This window comes from Xenopus tropicalis, chromosome 3, assembly GCF_000004195.4.
Source record: "Xenopus tropicalis strain Nigerian chromosome 3, UCB_Xtro_10.0, whole genome shotgun sequence".
Taxonomy (NCBI): domain Eukaryota; kingdom Metazoa; phylum Chordata; class Amphibia; order Anura; family Pipidae; genus Xenopus; species Xenopus tropicalis.
This window is the reverse complement of record NC_030679.2, coordinates 1,359,191-1,377,724: the sequence shown is the minus strand read 5'-3', so window position 1 is coordinate 1,377,724 and position 18,534 is coordinate 1,359,191. Positions and strand designations below refer to the sequence as shown.

Here is an 18,534-nt window from a genome sequence, read left to right as displayed (position 1 = left end):
CAGGGCTGTGCTGAGATCTCTGCCCCCCACATTAGGTGTATCCCCCCAACATTCCCCTTTATATAGGGGCTTATGGGAAATGCACTGTGCAGGGCTGTGCTGAGATCTCTGCCCCCCACATTAGGTGTATCCCCCCAATATTCCCCTTTATATAGGGGCTTATGGGAAATGCACTGTGCAGGGCTGTGCTGAGATCTCTGCCCCCCACATTAGGTGTATCCCCCCAACATTCCCCTTTATATAGGGGCTTATGGGAAATGCACTGTGCAGGGCTGTGCTGGGATCTCTGCCCCCCACATTAGGTATATCCCCCCCAACATTCCCCTTTATATAGGGACTTATGGGAAATGCACTGTGCATTTCATTCCGGATGGAATATTTGCAATTAATTCCTGGATATAACTGTTCCCATTCATCCCCCTCACAGCTCGGGCCCCTGAATACATGGGAAGGGGGACAAGTAATTGGGCGGATCAGCATCAGCCAATCCCAGGGTTGGTATGAGAATAAGATGGCAGCACTAAGCAGTTATTGGCCCTTGTGCCGGGGGGCAACACACTCGCTGTTATACTGAGGGGCCCCGTGGTGCCTACAGTAACTCAATGCAGGGACTGTACAGCTTGTACGGACTCCTCAGTGCTACAGTGTCACCCAGCGAGGAGGTGGGTCGGGAGCTGCCCCCCCAGGGGCACGAGGGGGGGACATCAGCAAAGTAAAAAACACATTTGTGCCAAAAATAACATTACAACTCCCTGTTCCCCTTGTACAGAAAGGGAACCAATCGGCAGCTCCCTCTGCTCTAAATCCTTTAATAAACAGGGCAATTAGACTGCCGCAGCCATCAGGGATGCTCACAGGGGTCTGCTCTAAAGAGCTTACAATCTAAACATTATGGGAGACTTGAACCAGGCCCTTGAAAGTCAATATTTAACATACAGTGAATACAGTACAGTAAGGCTGCAGCAAGTTCCATTTACCCCATGTGTATGTTTCCTACTGCCATGTGTACTCATGTGACTGCCTGTACTTCCTGTGCACGGGGGAGTGTATTTCCTGGTACCCATGTGACTGTCTCTGCTTCCTTTGCACGGGGGAGTGTATTTCCCGGTACCCATGTGACTGTCTCTGCTTTCTTTGCACGGGGGAGTGTATTTCCCGGTACCCATGTGACTGTCTCTGCTTCCTTTGCACGGGGGAGTGTATTTCCCGGTACCCATGTGACTGTCTCTGCTTTCTTTGCACGGGGGAGTGTATTTCCCGGTACCCGTGTGACTGTCTCTGCTTCCTTTGCATGGGAGCAGTGTATTTCCCGTTACTCATGTGACTGTCTCTGCTTCCTGTGCACGGGGGAGTGTATTTCCTGGTACCCGTGTGACTGTCTCTGCTTCCTTTGCATGGGAGCAGTGTATTTCCCGTTACTCATGTGACTGTCTCTGCTTCCTGTGCACGGGGGAGTGTATTTCCTGGTACCCGTATGACTGTCTCTGCTTCCTTTGCACGGGGGAGTGTATTTCCCGGTACCCATGTGACTGTCTCTGCTTCCTGTGCACGGGGGAGTGTATTTCCCGGTACCCCTGTGACTGTCTCTGCTTCCTGTGCACGGGGGAGTGTATTTCCCGGTACCCCTGTGACTGTCTCTGCTTCCTGTGCACGGGGGAGTGTATTTCCTGGTACCCGTATGACTGTCTCTGCTTCCTTTGCACGGGGGAGTGTATTTCCTGGTACCCATGTGACTGTCTCTGCTTCCTGTGCACGGGGGAGTGTATTTCCCGTTACTCATGTGACTGTCTCTGCTTCCTGTGCACGGGGGAGTGTATTTCCTGGTACCCGTATGACTGTCTCTGCTTCCTTTGCACGGGGGAGTGTATTTCCTGGTACCCATGTGACTGTCTCTGCTTCCTGTGCACGGGGGAGTGTATTTCCCGTTACTCATGTGACTGTCTCTGCTTCCTGTGCACGGGGGAGTGTATTTCCTGGTACCCGTATGACTGTCTCTGCTTCCTTTGCACGGGGGAGTGTATTTCCTGGTACCCATGTGACTGTCTCTGCTTCCTGTGCACGGGGGAGTGTATTTCCCGGTACCCCTGTGACTGTCTCTGCTTCCTTTGCACGGGGGAGTGTATTTCCCGGTACCCATGTGACTGTCTCTGCTTCCTTTGCACGGGGGAGTGTATTTCCTGGTACCCGTGTGACTGTCTCTGCTTCCTTTGCACGGGGGAGTGTATTTCCCGGTACCCATGTGATTGTCTCTGCTTCCTTTGCACGGGGGTGTGTATTTCCTGGTACCCGTGTGACTGTCTCTGCTTCCTTTGCACGGGGGAGTGTATTTCCCGGTACCCATGTGACTGTCTCTGCTTTCATTGCACGGGGGAGAGTATTTCCTGGTACCCATGTGACTGTCTCTGCTTCCTTTGCACGGTGGAGTGTATTTCCTGGTACCCATGTGACTGTCTCTGCTTCCTTTGCACGGTGGAGTGTATTTCCTGGTACCCATGTGACTGTCTCTGCTTCCTTTGCACGGTGGAGTGTATTTCCTGGTACCCATGTGACTGTCTCTGCTTCCTGTGCACGGGGGAGTGTATTTCCTGGTACCCATGTGACTGTCTCTGCTTCCTTTGCACGGGGGAGTGTATTTCCCGGTACCCGTGTGACTTTCTCTGCTTCCTGTGCATGGGGGAGTGTATTTCCCGGTACCCATGTGACTGTCTCTGCTTCCTTTGCACGGGGGAGTGTATTTCCCGGTACCCGTGTGACTTTCTCTGCTTCCTGTGCATGGGGGAGTGTATTTCCTGGTACCCATGTGACTGTCTCTGCTTCCTTTGCACGGGGGAGTGTATTTCCCGGTACCCGTGTGACTGTCTCTGCTTCCTTTGCACGGGGGAGTGTATTTCCTGGGGCAAACATGCAGACACCATGCATTACGAGGGTGAATCTCGGGGCAGATCAATCCTTTAGTTTTTGGCCAGTTGTTTGGCCGCTCCCTGATTGGCAGATAAGACCAAGCAACAATCGGCAGAGATCCAATGGGAATTACTGGGATTTATCGGACACTTCTTTTCCCTGTGATGATGTTAAACATTTATTCTGCCCCCCGGCCCAGTGGACTTTAGCCCCCAATTTCCTACGCAGCAAAATAAAAACAATTAATGTTTAATCGGTTTGGCAACTCCGACTTTGTTTTCCACAGAGTATGAATGGGGGGGGGGGGGCATAGCACTGGCTTTAAAGAGCCACGGTGCCCCCCAAATACAGTACCATGGGCTCCCAACTTTAGTTATAATAACGTCCAAAGCAACATTGTGCCAAAGGTTGGTGAGGGTTGCTGGGAGTTGTAGTTTAAATTTAACTCTTGACAGCTTCTACTCTGTTGGGCCCCAGAAAGTATGGGGGGGCCCTCGGTCCCCATAGGGATCTCCCTGCAGCCTCAGCCACTAGCAAAGGCCAATTAAACTCCCAGTGACTGTCTAACTTGCCCTTTATCTATTGTAACCCCACATAACCCTGGCAGAAAGCGCTCGTTAGTGCTCTCATTAGCACGGAAGCAAGAGATTCATTAATCCAGACAGGGCTCTGATTGGCTCAACCTGACACCCACACTGGCGCTGCCCCCAAACTGCATTTAAAGGCAAACTAAACCACATCCATAGGCAGAGCCTACAGTCGTATAAGTCTTGGCTTGGCTAACTTTACTATGTTATAGAATGACCTATTCTAAGCAACTTTTCAATTGGTCTTAATTATTTTTTTTTTTTTTTAATTATTTGCCGGCTGCTTTCAAATGGGGGTCACTGACCCCGGCAACCAAACCCTATTGCTCTGTGAGGCTCCAGTTTTATTGTTATTGTTACTTTTTATTCCTTATCTTTCTATTCAGCCCCTCCCCTATTCATATACCCATCTCTCATCCTAACCCCACCCTGGTTGATAAGGTAACTTGGACCCTAGCAACCATACCCTATTGCTCTGTGAGGCTCCAGTTTTATTGTTATTGTTACTTTTTATCCCTTATCTTTCTATTCAGCCCCTCCCCTATTCATATACCTGCCTCTCATTCAAGCCCCTCCCTGGTTGCTAAGGTAATTTGAGCCCTAGCAACAGGATAACTGACCCCGGCAGCCAAACCCTATTGCTCTGTGAGGCTCCAGTTTTATTGTTATTGTTACTTTTTATTCCTTATCTTTCTATTCAGCCCCTCCCCTATTCATATACCCGTCTCTCATCCTAACCCCACCCTGGTTGATAAGGTAACTTGGACCCTAGCAACCATACCCTATTGCTCTGTGAGGCTCCAGTTTTATTGTTATTGTTACTTTTTATCCCTTATCTTTCTATTCAGCCCCTCCCCTATTCATATACCTGCCTCTTATTCAAGCCCCTCCCTGGTTGCTAAGGTAATTTGAGCCCTAGCAACAGGATAACTGACCCCGGCAGCCAAACCCTATTGCTCTGTGAGGCTCCAGTTTTATTGTTATTGTTACTTTTTATCCCTTATCTTTCTATTCAGCCCCTCCCCTATTCATATACCCGTCTCTCATCCTAACCCCACCCTGGTTGCTAAGGTAACTTGGACCCTAGCAACCATACCCTATTGCTCTGTGAGGCTCCAGTTTTATTGTTATTGTTACTTTTTATTCCTTATCTTTCTATTCAGCCCCTTCTCTATTTATTTACCCGTCTCTCATCCAAACCACTTCCTGGTTGCTAAGGTAACTTGGACCCTAGCAACCAGATAGCTGCTAAAGCTCCCAACTAGAGAGCTGCTGGACTGCAAATGAAATAACGAAAAAAACTACAAATGGTAAAAAGTGAAGACCAATTGCAAATTGTGTCAGAATATCACCCCAAATGAATAAGGTGTAAGACCCCCCCAAAGTTTCTGACAGCGGCATTTGCCCCTTTTAGCGCTCTTAGGGCGGCCCCCTCAGGGCCAGGGGGAATACAGCGTAACCAGGAAGAGAGACCCAAAGCAGCCAATCAGAGCTTTCCTCTCATTACTCTGCCTCAGGGAAACTCGGCCGGTGATTGGTTGTTCCATGTGAGTGACTCTGACCCCAGTGTATAGGGGCCCCTATTGCTCGCAGCTTTCCGCGCCGCTTTTCTCTCTCTCTCGGCCCCTCCGGCTCTCCGTACTTATGGGCTAGGTTATGTGACAGGGGCGGAAGCGGAAGTGCCTGCGCGAAAGGCGGACGAGGGGGGAACCGGGGGACATGTGAGGGTGAGGATTTGTGGGGGGATGACGGGCGGAGGGGGGTGAGGAAACGGGACCTGTACTGAGCGGCCAGTGTGGTACCGGGGAACCCATGGGCACAGTCTGTACTGGCAGTGCCAGCTGTACCCGGGAGGTGCCAGGGCTCTGCCTGCCGGGCCAATTGGAGCCAGTGTCAGTGATACCCAGGGGGTGTTCCTATTCCCATGGTTACTAGGAGGTGCCAGCTGTGCCCAGGGGTTGCTAGGGTCATACCCAGGGGGTGTTCCTATTCCCATGGTTACTAGGAGGTGCCAGCTGTGCCCAGGGGTTGCTAGGGTCATACCCAGGGGGTGTTCCTATTCCCATGGTTACTAGGAGGTGCCAGCTGTACCCAGGGGTTGCCAGTGATGCCCAGGAGGTGCCAGCTGTACCCAGGGGTTGCTAGTGATGCCCAGGAGGTGCCAGCTGTACCCAGGGGTTGCCAGTGATGCCCAGGAGGTGCCAGCTGTACCCAGGGGTTGCTAGTGATGCCCAGGAGGTGCCAGCTGTACCCAGGGGTTGCCAGTGATGCCCAGGAGGTGCCAGCTGTACCCAGGGGTTGCTAGTGATGCCCAGGAGGTGCCAGCTGTACCCAGGGGTTGCCAGTGATACCCAGGAGGTGCCAGCTGTACCCAGGGGTTGCCAGTGATGCCCAGGAGGTGCCAGCTGTACCCAGGGGTTGCTAGTGATACCCAGGAGGTGCCAGCTGTACCCAGGGGTTGCCAGTGATGCCCAGGAGGTGCCAGCTGTACCCAGGGGTTGCTAGTGATGCCCAGGAGGTGCCAGCTGTACCCAGGGGTTGCCAGTGATGCCCAGGAGGTGCCAGCTGTACCCAGGGGTTGCCAGTGATGCCCAGGAGGTGCCAGCTGTACCCAGGGGTTGCTAGTGATGCCTAGGAGGATCCAGCTGTACCCAGGGGTTGCTAGTGATGCCCAGGAGGTGCCAGCTGTACCCAGGGGTTGCCAGTGATACCCAGGAGGTGCCAGCTGTACCCAGGTGTTGCCAGTGATGCCCAGGAGGTGCCAGCCGTACCCAGGGGTTGCTAGTGATGCCCAGGAGGTGCCAGCTGTACCCAGGGGTTGCCAGTGATGCCCAGGAGGTGCCAGCTGTACCCAGGGGTTGCTAGTGATACCCAGGAGGTGCCAGCTGTACCCAGGGGTTGCTATTGATGCCCAGGAGGTGCCAGCTGTACCCAGGGGTTGCTAGTGATGCCCAGGAGGTGCCAGCTGTATCCAGGGGTTGCTAGTGATGCCCAGGAGGTGCCAGCTGTACCCAGGGGTTGCCAGTGATGCCCAGGAGGTGCCAGCTGTACCCGGGGTTGCTAGTGATGCCTAGGAGGTGCCAGCTGTACCAGGGGGTTGCTAGTGATGCCCAGGAGGTGCCAGCTGTACCCAGGGGTTGCTAGTGATGCCCAGGAGGTGCCAGCTGTACCCAGGGGTTGCCAGTGATACCCAGGAGGTGCCAGCTGTACCCAGGGGTTGCCAGTGATGCCCAGGAGGTGCCAGCTGTACCCAGGGGTTGCTAGTGATACCCAGGAGGTGCCAGCTGTACCCAGGGGTTGCCAGTGATGCCCAGGAGGTGCCAGCTGTACCCAGGGGTTGCTAGTGATGCCCAGGAGGTGCCAGCTGTACCCAGGGGTTGCCAGTGATGCCCAGGAGGTGCCAGCTGTACCCAGGGGTTGCCAGTGATGCCCAGGAGGTGCCAGCTGTACCCAGGGGTTGCTAGTGATGCCTAGGAGGATCCAGCTGTACCCAGGGGTTGCTAGTGATGCCCAGGAGGTGCCAGCTGTACCCAGGGGTTGCCAGTGATACCCAGGAGGTGCCAGCTGTACCCAGGTGTTGCCAGTGATGCCCAGGAGGTGCCAGCCGTACCCAGGGGTTGCTAGTGATGCCCAGGAGGTGCCAGCTGTACCCAGGGGTTGCCAGTGATGCCCAGGAGGTGCCAGCTGTACCCAGGGGTTGCTAGTGATACCCAGGAGGTGCCAGCTGTACCCAGGGGTTGCTATTGATGCCCAGGAGGTGCCAGCTGTACCCAGGGGTTGCTAGTGATGCCCAGGAGGTGCCAGCTGTATCCAGGGGTTGCTAGTGATGCCCAGGAGGTGCCAGCTGTACCCAGGGGTTGCCAGTGATGCCCAGGAGGTGCCAGCTGTACCCGGGGGTTGCTAGTGATGCCTAGGAGGTGCCAGCTGTACCAGGGGGTTGCTAGTGATGCCCAGGAGGTGCCAGCTGTACCCAGGGGTTGCTAGTGATGCCCAGGAGGTGCCAGCTGTACCAAGGGGTTGCTAGTGATACCCAGGAGGTACCAGCTGTACCCAGGGGTTGCCAGTGATACCCAGGAGGTACCAGCTGTACCCAGGGGTTGCCAGTGATGCCCAGGAGGATCCAGCTGTACCCAGGGGTTGCTAGTGATACCCAGGAGGTGCCAGCTGTACCCAGGGGTTGCTAGTGATGCCCAGGAGGATCCAGCTGTACCCAGGGGTTGCTAGTGATGCCCAGGAGGTGCCAGCTGTACCCAGGGGTTGCCAGTGATGCCCAGGAGGTGCCAGCTGTACCCAGGGGTTGCCAGTGATGCCCAGGAGGATCCAGCTGTACTCAGGGGTTGCTAGTGATGCCCAGGAGGTGCCAGCTGTACCCAGGGGTTGCTAGTGATGCCCAGGAGGTGCCAGCTGCTGTACCAAGGGGTTGCTAGTGATGCCTAGGAGGATCCAGCTGTACCCAGGGGTTGCTAGTGATGCCCAGGAGGTGCCAGCTGTACCAAGGGGTTGCTAGTGATGCCTAGGAGGTGCCAGCTGTACCAGGGGGTTGCTAGTGATGCCCAGGAGGTGCCAGCTGTACCCAGGGGTTGCTAGTGATGCCTAGGAGGATCCAGCTGTACCCAGGCTGTTCCAGTAATAACCAGTAGAACTTTGCTGATACTGGTACCAGTGATGCCCAGAAAGTGCCAACGATGCACAGAATTACTGCTCCCTAATAAGCAGGGTCTGTGCCAAAGATTCATTCTGCCCTTTGTGATACTGAAATCTGGTACCAACCAGTGCAGCGCAGTTTTCTGATGCCCTCCCCGCCTTAGCCCCACCCCCTTGGCTTCCAGGAGGAGGAGTTATATATAAGATCATTCACCTAGTCAGGGCCACCATTTAGAGTAGGGGGAGATAGGGTGCAGGGTACAACTGCATTGTGGGCAGAATTTGGGGAGTGGCTGGGGCACATTATGGCCATTGAAAAACTTTCCAGTACAAACCATATTCCCCCTGTTATTGCCCCCCCCCCCCCCGGTGCCTTGGCACCAATGAATACTGACCCTCAGGGGGGTGTGGCTACCCTATAGGTGGAGCTTGGGCCCTGAATAAATTTGCCCGCCAGTAAAAGTAGTTTGTGATGTTTACAAAATATTAAAGTGCCCGTGAGTGGCGAGGCGTTACCCCCCCCCCCGTGCTGGTTAAACATGTTACTGCCTTATAACACTTGGAGGGGGTGGGAATGGTACAACTTTGCCCCAGATTATCCCGCTTGCTGCTAATTTACCCCTAGGGCGGCCAAATGCTCTATGAACTTGATTTCAAAGGGCAAATATTCCTTCCTCAGTCCAAATGCCACTTCCTGGATGAACTTATTTGCCCCTGTGACCCTGAGTCACCCCACTTGCCACACAGGCGCCCGTCCCTTTCTCCAACCTGCCTAATGTGTGCGTCTGTCCGGCGGTCTCATTCCGAGAGTCCCCCCCCACTCACATACATGTATGGCTCCCCTCACACACGTGCCCAAGTAAACATGTTACTTTCTCCTTACTAAGGAGCAGTCGGGGGTCCCTCACGATGCCCGGGAAGCTAAAAGTTAAAATCGTGGCCGGGCGCCACTTACCGGTGATGGACAGAGCCAGCGATCTGACAGACGCCTTCGTGGAGGTGAGGGGGATTTTTGGGTTGGGGGCGTGTCTCCCACTCGCGCAGTGGGCGGGGTTGCCGGTGAGCTGGACACTAATTGGATGGAATTATACAGTTAAGGTGGCCATATCTGTGGTGGGGCGATGTGGGGCTAATTTGATTCGACTAGGGCTAAATAATCCAGTGGGAAAATCAGACCTGCCCAATAGGCTGCTAGGCAATTTTGGGCCAGGTACCAGTCTGGTAGGCCCATCGGGGGGGCCCTTACACGGGCAGATTAGCTGCCAAATTGGTCTGAAGGGCCCAAATTCAGCAACTGAAATGTCCGCGTACGGGCAGGGGGGGCTGTAAGGTGCCACAGACAGTCACTATTTATTGGGCTGGGGGGGGCTGTTTGTGCCTCTGGGTACTGGGAATGCCAGGGGGGCTGTAAGGTGCCACAGACAGTCACTATTTATTGGGCTGGGGGGGCTGTTTGTGCCTCTGGGTACTGGGAATGCCAGGGGGGCTGTAAGGTGCCACAGATAGTCACTATTTATTGGGCTGGGGGGGGGCTGTTTGTGCCTCTGGGTACTGGGAATGCCAGGGGGCTGTAAGGTGCCACAGACAGTCACTATTTATTGGGCTGGGGGGGGGGGCTGTTTGTGCCTCTGGGTACTGGGAATGCCAGGGGGGCTGTAAGGTGCCACAGACAGTCACTATTTATTGGGCTGGGGGGGGGCTGTTTGTGCCTCTGGGTACTGGGAATGCCAGGGGGGCTGTAAGGTGCCACAGACAGTCACTATTTATTGGGCTGGGGGGGGGGGCTATTTGTGCCTCTGGGTACTGGGAATGCCAGGGGGGCTGTAAGGTGCCACAGACAGTCACTATTTATTGGGCTGGGGGGGGCTATTTGTCCCTCTGGGTACTGGGAATGCCGGGGGGGCTGTAAGGTGCCACAGACAGTCACTATTTATTGGGCTGGGGGGGGCTGTTTGTACCTCTGGGTACTGGGAATGCCAGGGGGGCTGTAAGGTGCCACAGACAGTCACTATTTATTGGGCTGGGGGGGCTATTTGTGCCTCTGGGTACTGGGAATGCCAGGGGGGCTGTAAGGTGCCACAGACAGTCACTATTTATTGGGCTGGGGGGGGATATTTGGGCCCCTGGGTACTGGGAATGCCAGGGCCTATTCTGACTCCCAGTCCGGGCCTGCTGGAGGGGCCCACAAGCCAGATAACCACACTAGTGTGTTGGGGGGGGGAACATGTAATTTGATGCAGAAGGGGGGGAGTTTATACCTGGCGAGGGCGGGGGGTAGCTTTAGGGAATTAAAACCATTCAGCAGCTTAGAATTAGGCGAGTGGGGACTTGCCGGGGAATTTATTGCACTTTATCAGCCGGGGGAATGTTCTATAATAGAGTCACAGGGTATTGGTAACCCCTCCCCCCCCCCCCCCCCCCATTTATTAAATTCCCAATATTCTAATTTGGCGGCACAGCAAGTGAAGGTATTAAGCCCCTCGGCCCATCCCGTAACGTTCCTATGGGATATTAGTCGTTCCCAGAGCAGCGAAGCCCCCGCGTTACATTTATATGGTGACCCTGATTTTATATTAGAAATAAATCCCCCCCCTCCCCGTGCCAGGGGGTCAGGGTGGCATCGTGCCGAGCTTAATCCTACGGAGAATTTGTGCCAAACTGAGAAGCGCAGGCGTCACGCCGCTAATCTAAGCCGCCCGGATCCGCCCGGAATAATGGGCAGCGCCAGAGCTGGTAACCGCGAAATTGGTGCAAAGGGTGGGTCCTTATTGGGGCAAAAGGGCAGGTCCTTATCGGTGCACAAGGGTTGCTCCTTATCAGTGCACAAGGGTGGGTGGGTCCTTATTGGTACACAAGGGTGGGTCCTTATTGGTGCTCAAGGGTGGGTGGGTCCTTATCGGTGCTCAAGGGTGGGTGGGTCCTTATCGGTGCACAAGGGTGGGTGGGTCCTTATCGGTGCACAAGGGTGGGTCCTTATCGGTGCACAAGGGTGGGTCCTTATCGGTGCACAAGGGTGGGTGGGTCCTTATCGGTGCACAAGGGTGGGTGGGTCCTTATCGGTGCACAAGGGTGGGTGGGTCCTTATTGGTGCACAAGGGTGGGTCCTTATTGGTGCACAAGGGTGGGTCCTTATTGGTGCACAAGGGTGGGTCCTTATTGGTGCACAAGGGTGGGTCCTTATTGGTACACAAGGGTGGGTCCTTATTGGTACACAAGGGTGGGTGGGTCCTTATCAGTGCACAAGGGTGGGTCCTTATTGGTACACAAGGGTGGGTGGGTCCTTATCAGTGCACAAGGGTGGGTCCTTATCGGTGCACAAGGGTGCGTGGGTTCTTATCGGTGCACAAGGGTGGGTCCTTATTGGTGCACAAGGGTGGGTCCTTATTGGTGCACAAGGGTGGGTCCTTGGGCACCCCAGTTCTGACATGGACCCCCCCAGTTCTGACGTGTAGTTTTCTGTACCTCTTTCCTCTTTGTTTCCAGGTGAAATTCGGCAACACTACGTTCAAAACTGACGTCTACCACAAATCCCTGAACCCACAGTGGAACTCCGAGTGGTTCAAATTCGAGGTAATGGGCCTTATTTACCAACCCTGCCCTGTCTGTCCCCACAGAGCCTTAGTTACCGGTCGTCGGGGTCACTGACCCCCGTTTGAAAGCTGCAAAGAGGCAGAAGAAGCAGAAAAAGTATAAAAGATAAATAATCAAGACCAATTGAAAAGTTGCTTAGAATTGGGCATTTTACAACACTAAAGGCAGGGGGTATTTATAATAAGACACGCTAAGGGGCAGGTTTTGGGGGACGGGGGGCAGCACAGAACCTAAATACACCCCACTTAAAGGTAACCCGCCCCTTTAAGCTCACGTCGAGTCGAGACCGGGAGTTGCGGTTCCGCAGTCATTCACTTCAGGCTCGTGGTTTCCTTTCGAGCTGAAAGTTGCGCAACTGCGGATTTTTAACCCAAAGGGGAAGTCACGTTTGTTATTTTCGTTATTTTGATTCTGTCATTTTCCCAAGGCCCATAAGTGACATCTGACCCCCAGCCCAGCTCCCTACTACACCATTGTATTCTTCAGAGAGCCTCTATGTTTGCACAATGGTAACCAGCTGGGGCTCATTCTATGAACCAATGGCAAGCCTTGTTATTGGTTGGGCTCAGTCTGTGCGTTCTCCGTAGGTGGACGACGAGGACCTTCAGGATGAGCCCCTGCAGATCACGGTCCTCGACCACGACACGTACAGTGCCAACGACGCCATCGGCAAAGTCTACATCGACATCGACCCGTTGCTGTATACGGAAGCAGCGACGGTCATATCCGGCTGGTTTCCCATCTATGATACAATACATGGTACAAATGCTTGGATTGGCAGCCATGTTTAATAAGGGCGCTGAAGCCTTGTCCCGCCCCTAAACTTCAATTTGTCCTTCTTGTACCCAGGAATCCGAGGGGAGATCAGTGTCCTAGTGAAAGTGGATCTCTTCAATGACTTGAATCGCTTCAGACAATCTTCTTGCGGGGTTAAATTCTTCTGCAGTAAGTGTCACGTTAAATATTTACCCACTAACTGCCACAGCCACAGCATTTACACTTCTAGCTGCCTATGTACATTGGGAAAGTATGTGCTGGGCTTATTGTGTGCCCAGAACATTCCTTCTCTGTATATTTGTATTTATACATATGGGTAGGGGGTGCCATAGTGTTTCCCTTAGACAGTACAGTATGGGGGTACAGCTTATTGTGTGCCCAGAACATTCCTTCTCTGTATATTTGTATTTATACATATGGGTAGGAGGTGCCATAGTGTTTCCTTTAGACAGTACTGTATGGGTGTACAGCTTATTGTGTGCCCAGAACATTCCCTCTCTGTATATTTGTATTTATATATATGGGTAGGGGGTGCCATAGTGTTTCCCTTAGACAGTACAGTATGGGGGTACAGCTTATTGTGTGCCCAGAACATTCCTTCTCTGTATATTTGTATTTATACATATGGGTAGGAGGTGCCATAGTGTTTCCCTTAGACAGTACAGTATGGGGGTACAGCTTATTGTGTGCCCAGAACATTCCCTCTCTGTATATTTGTATTTATACATATGGGTAGGGGGTGCCATAGTGTTTCCCTTAGACAGTACAGTATGGGGGTGGAGCTTATTGTGCCCAGAACATTCCCTCTCTGTATATTTGTATTTATACATATGGGTAGGGGGTGCCATAGTGTTTCCTTTAGACAGTACTGTATGGGTGTACAGCTTATTGTGTGCCCAGAACATTCCCTCTCTGTATATTTGTATTTATATATATGGGTAGGGGGTGCCATAGTGTTTCCCTTAGACAGTACAGTATGGGGGTACAGCTTATTGTGTGCCCAGAACATTCCTTCTCTGTATATTTGTATTTATACATATGGGTAGGAGGTGCCATAGTGTTTCCCTTAGACAGTACAGTATGGGGGTACAGCTTATTGTGTGCCCAGAACATTCCCTCTCTGTATATTTGTATTTATACATATGGGTAGGGGGTGCCATAGTGTTTCCCTTAGACAGTACAGTATGGGGGTACAGCTTATTGTGTGCCCAGAACATTCCCTCTCTGTATATTTGTATTTATACATATGGGTAGGGGGTGCCATAGTGTTTCCCTTAGACAGTACAGTATGGGGGTACAGCTTATTGTGTGCCCAGAACATTCCTTCTCTGTATATTTGTATTTATACATATGGGAGGGAGTTGGACTGACCCAGTTTCTGTATGTAGGGCAGTTGGGCAGTCGGGCAATGCAGGGTTTGGGTACTGAGGCTACAGCCACGTATGCAGTTTGGGGAATAGGGAAACGCTCAGCAAGATAAAAGCTGATGGGGAACTAATAAAATGCACAGTAGGGGCTTTAGAAATGCCATTAACCCTGCCCATGCTGTAGCGCTATGGTGTCTGTATAAGAGCGCCACAGAGCCTTTGTCCCTTCCTGAGCTCTGATTGGAGGAGTGAGTCAGGTTGTACGTTTGGGGGTGCAACGTCTCATTCTAAGTGTTCCCATAGCTACGTCGATCCCCAAATCGTACCGGGCCGTCGTCATTCATGGGTTTGTGGAGGAACTGGTGGTGAACGAGGATCCCGAGTACCAGTGGATCGATCGGATACGGACCCCCAGAGCGTCCAATGAAGCAAGACAGCGGCTTATTTCATTAATGTCAGGTATGGAGCGTTGTGTATTGCAACCAACCTTACACTCTAGGTATGTTCTACTGTGCCCACTGTCACAGACTGCCCCTCCCCCTGTAAGCTGCCCCACCCACTGCTTGGTTCACAGACTCCCAGCCCCACCCTTATAAGCTGCCATCAGGGTTTTAGCCCCACCCACTGGCTCACAGACTCCCTGCCCCTCCTCCTGTAAGCTGCCATCAGGGTTCCAGCCCCACCCACTGCTTGGCTCACAGACTCCCTGCCCTTCCCCCTGTAAGCTGCCATCAGGGTTCCAACCCCACCCACTGCTTGGCTCACAGACTCCCTGCCCCTCCCCCTGTAACCAGCCATCAGGGTTCCAGCCCCACCCACTGCTTGGCTCACAGGCTTCCTGCCCCTCCCCCTGTAAGCAGCCATCAGTGTTCCAGCCCCACCCACTGCTTGGCTCACAGGCTCCCCGCCCCCTGTAAGCTGCTATCGGTGTTGTAGCTCCACCCACTGCTTGGCTCACAGGCTCCCCATCCCCTGTAAGCTGCCATTAGTTCTAGCCCCACCCACTGCTTGGCTCACGGACTCCCTGCCCCCTGTAAGCTGCCATTAGTTCTAGCCCCACCCACTGCTTGGCTCACAGACTCCCTGCCCCCTGTAAGCTGCCATCCCACCGCTTGAGTCACAGACTCCCTGCCCCACTCCTATAATCTGTCATTAGAGCGTTCCAATCCTACCCACTGCTTGAGGCATAGACTCCTTTCTCCTCCCTCATTAGTGTCCTAGCCCCACCCACTGCTTGAGTCGCAGACTCCTTGCCCCTCCCCTTGTAAGGTGTCATAAGTGTTCTAGCCCCGCCCACTGCTTAAATCACAGACTCCCTGGCCCAGTGAGTCCCCTATGAATGTGCGCGGGCCGCACCAGGCCCCAAGACAACCTTTAACCCCGTATGCTGATGTGACCGAAGTCCGTTGGCGTTTGTGTCACACGTTGGACACGGCCCAGCAGGTATTGTTTTGGGAAAGCAAAGGTCGCTCCGTGACTTGGCTCTGTGGCTGCGGCGCCGGCATCTGCTGATCCAGCTCCCTGGTCCATGCAGTCAGCACGTGCGCTTGTACTACGTTTCCCAGCATGCCCGGCACTCATGCAGTGTGCCTGTGCGCTTGTACTACACTTCCCAGCATGCCCGGCACTCATGCAGTCAGCACGTGCGCTTGTACTACGCTTCCCAGCATGCCCGGCACTCATGCAGTGTGCCCGTGCGCTTGTACTACACTTCCCAGCATGCCCGGCACTCATGCAGTCAGCACATGCGCTTGTACTACGCTTCCCAGCATGCCCGGCACTCATGCAGTGTGCACGTGCACTTGTACTACACTTACCAGCATGCCCGGCACTCATGCAGTGTGCATGTGCGCTTGTACTACGTTTCCCAGCATGCCCGGCACTCATGCAGTGAGCATGTGCGCTTGTACTACACTTCCCAGCATGCCTGGCACTCATGCAGTGTGCATGTGCGCTTGTACTACGCTTCCCAGCATGCCCGGCACTCATGCAGTGTGCATGTGCGCTTGTACTATGCTTCCCAGCATGCCCGGCACTCATGCAGTGTGCATGTGCGCTTGTACTACGCTTCCCAGCATGCCCGGCACTCATGCAGTGTGCATGTGCGCTTGTACTACGCTTCCCAGCATGCCCGGCACTCATGCAGTGAGCATGTGCGCTTGTACTACACTTCCCAGCATGCCCGGCACTCATGCAGTGTGCATGTGCGCTTGTACTACGCTTCTCAGCATGCCCGGCACTCATGCAGTGTGCATGTGCGCTTGTACTACGCTTCCCAGCATGCCTGGCACTCATGCAGTGTGCATGTGCGCTTGTACTACGCTTCCCAGCATGCCCGGCACTCATGCAGTGTGCATGTGCGCTTGTACTACGCTTCCCAGCATGCCCGGCACTCATGCAGTGTGCATGTGCGCTTGTACTATGCTTCCCAGCATGCCCGGCACTCATGCAGTGTGCATGTGCGCTTGTACTATGCTTCCCAGCATGCCCGGCACTCATGCAGTGTGCATGTGCGCTTGTACTATGCTTCCCAGCATGCCCGGCACTCATGCAGTGTGCATGTGCGCTTGTACTATGCTTCCCAGCATGCCCGGCACTCATGCAGTGTGCATGTGCGCTTGTACTATGCTTCCCAGCATGCCCGGCACTCATGCAGTGTGCATGTGCGCTTGTACTACGTTTCCCAGCATGCCCGGCACTCATGCAGTGTGCATGTGCGCTTGTACTACGCTTACCAGCATGTCCGGCAAATGGTCTTTATTAACATTTACTTGCCCTTTAGCCCCGGGCAATAAGTAATGCAGGTGTGGAACCCAGCGTGCAATGAGTTAACAGAGAGGGCGGGGCCCTTCTATCTTAGATCTGATAAGTCTGTATCTCAGTTTATGGACTTGCTGGCTCCGCCTTATCTTTCCTTAGAGGAATCTGATGAGTGGGTTGATTTGGGCTGAAGGTTTGCCAGGGGGTATTGTGGGTCACTATGGGATTGGATCAGAACCACAGCCTCATTCTATATATCCAGGCCCCAACGGAGAGTGGGGGAGGCTCATTGGTCTCACTGTGACCCATTCCAATCACATGACCCTCAGCAAACCAAGTCTTGTTACAGTGTCCAGTTATGGGGCCTCTTAGTTCCACCATTTAATTATATCTGATTGGGTTGGGCCCTGCCAGGAACCCCACAAACTGCTTTCATCCTCTCCTCATTCCCCTTCTGAACCCAATTATTCTCTCCCTGACCCCCACTCTCTCCCTTTGCCTCCTCCCCTCTCCTTTCCTTTTCTATTCCCCCCCCCCCCAACTGTTTGGCCTTACTCCCCCCCCATCCTCCCTCTTCTCCCCCCTTCTATATTTCCCCTCTCCCCCCATTTGTCTCTCTACTCCCCGAACCCCCTTCCCCTCTCTCCTTCTGTCTCTCATCCCCTCTCCTTTCCTTTTCTATTCCCCCCCCAACTGTTTGGCCTTACTCCCCCCCATCCTCCCTCTTCTCCCCCTTCTATATTTCCCCTCTCCCCCATTTGTCTCTCTACTCCCCGAACCCCCTTTCCCTTCCCCTCTCTCCTTCTGTCTCTCATCCCCTCCCCTTTCCTTTTCTATCCCCCCCCCAACTGTTTGGCCTTACTCCCCCCCATCCTCCCTCTTCTCCCCCCTTCTATATTTCCCCTCTCCCCCCATTTGTCTCTCTACTCCCCGAACCCCCTTTCCCTTCCCCTCTCTCCTTCTGTCTCTCATCCCCTCTCCTTTCCTTTTCTATTCCCCCCCCAACTGTTTGGCCTTACTCCCCCCCATCCTCCCTCTTCTCCCCCCTTCTATATTTCCCCTCTCCCCCCATTTGTCTCTCTACTCCCCGAACCCCCTTCCCCTCTCTCCTTCTGTCTCTCATCCCCTCTCCTTTCCTTTTCTATTCCCCCCCCCCCAACTGTTTGGCCTTACTCCCCCCATCCTCCCTCTTCTCCCCCCTTCTATATTTCCCCTGTCCCCCCATTTGTCTCTCTACTCCCCGAACCCCCTTTCCCTTCCCCTCTCTCCTTCTGTCTCTCATCCCCTCTCCTTTCCTTTTCTATTCCCCCCCCCAACTGTTTGGCCTTACTCCCCCCCATCCTCCCTTTTTGGTTTGTTAGGAATATTTATATTTAGATTAATATTACAAACAGACCTGGTTGCTAGGGGCTATTACTGAGTGTTCTGTTTCTATGTGAGCGCAGGGGAGCTGCAGAGGAAGATCGGGCTGAAGGTGCTGGAGATGCGGGGGAACGCAGTGGTCGGGTACCTGCAGTGCTTTGACCTGGAAGGGGAGTCGGGCCTGGTTGTGAGAGCCATCGGCACTGCCTGTACCCTGGATAAACTGAGTAACCCGGCCCCGTTTGCTCCTTCCTGTAATTCTCCCTGTAAAGAAATAAAGGAGTAAGTAACATTGTCTATTCTCTTCCACTCACTGTTTGTTTGAGATGTTCTCTATCTGCCGCCTCTAATGGCAACACTTTATCTCTCTGTGCCACCTTGGTACTAGGGGTTCCCTGGGTATCTGGGGGGGTACAGGGGGTTCCCTGGGTATCTGGGGGAGGTACGGTGGGTTCCCTGGGTATCTGGGGGGTACAGGGGGTTCCCTGGGTATCTGGGGGGGGAGGTATGGTGGGTTCCCTGGGTATCTGGGGGGGTACAGGGGG

The 18,534-nt window shown here is 53.7% G+C and overlaps 1 protein-coding gene across 1 annotated transcript in view; it reads left to right on the top strand.

Moving 5' to 3' along the window:
- Positions 1-5,203: 5,203 nt before the first annotated feature.
- Positions 5,204-18,534, top strand: part of c2cd5 (C2 calcium-dependent domain containing 5) — a gene marked incomplete at its 3' end in the record, with an annotated part of 47,797 nt that continues 34,466 nt past the window's right edge. The window contains 7 exon segments of the mRNA NM_001045688.1: positions 5,204-5,215; positions 9,020-9,131; positions 11,616-11,702; positions 12,311-12,482; positions 12,573-12,668; positions 14,171-14,326; positions 18,073-18,271. Coding sequence (NP_001039153.1) covers positions 9,042-9,131; positions 11,616-11,702; positions 12,311-12,482; positions 12,573-12,668; positions 14,171-14,326; positions 18,073-18,271 — 800 coding nt within the window.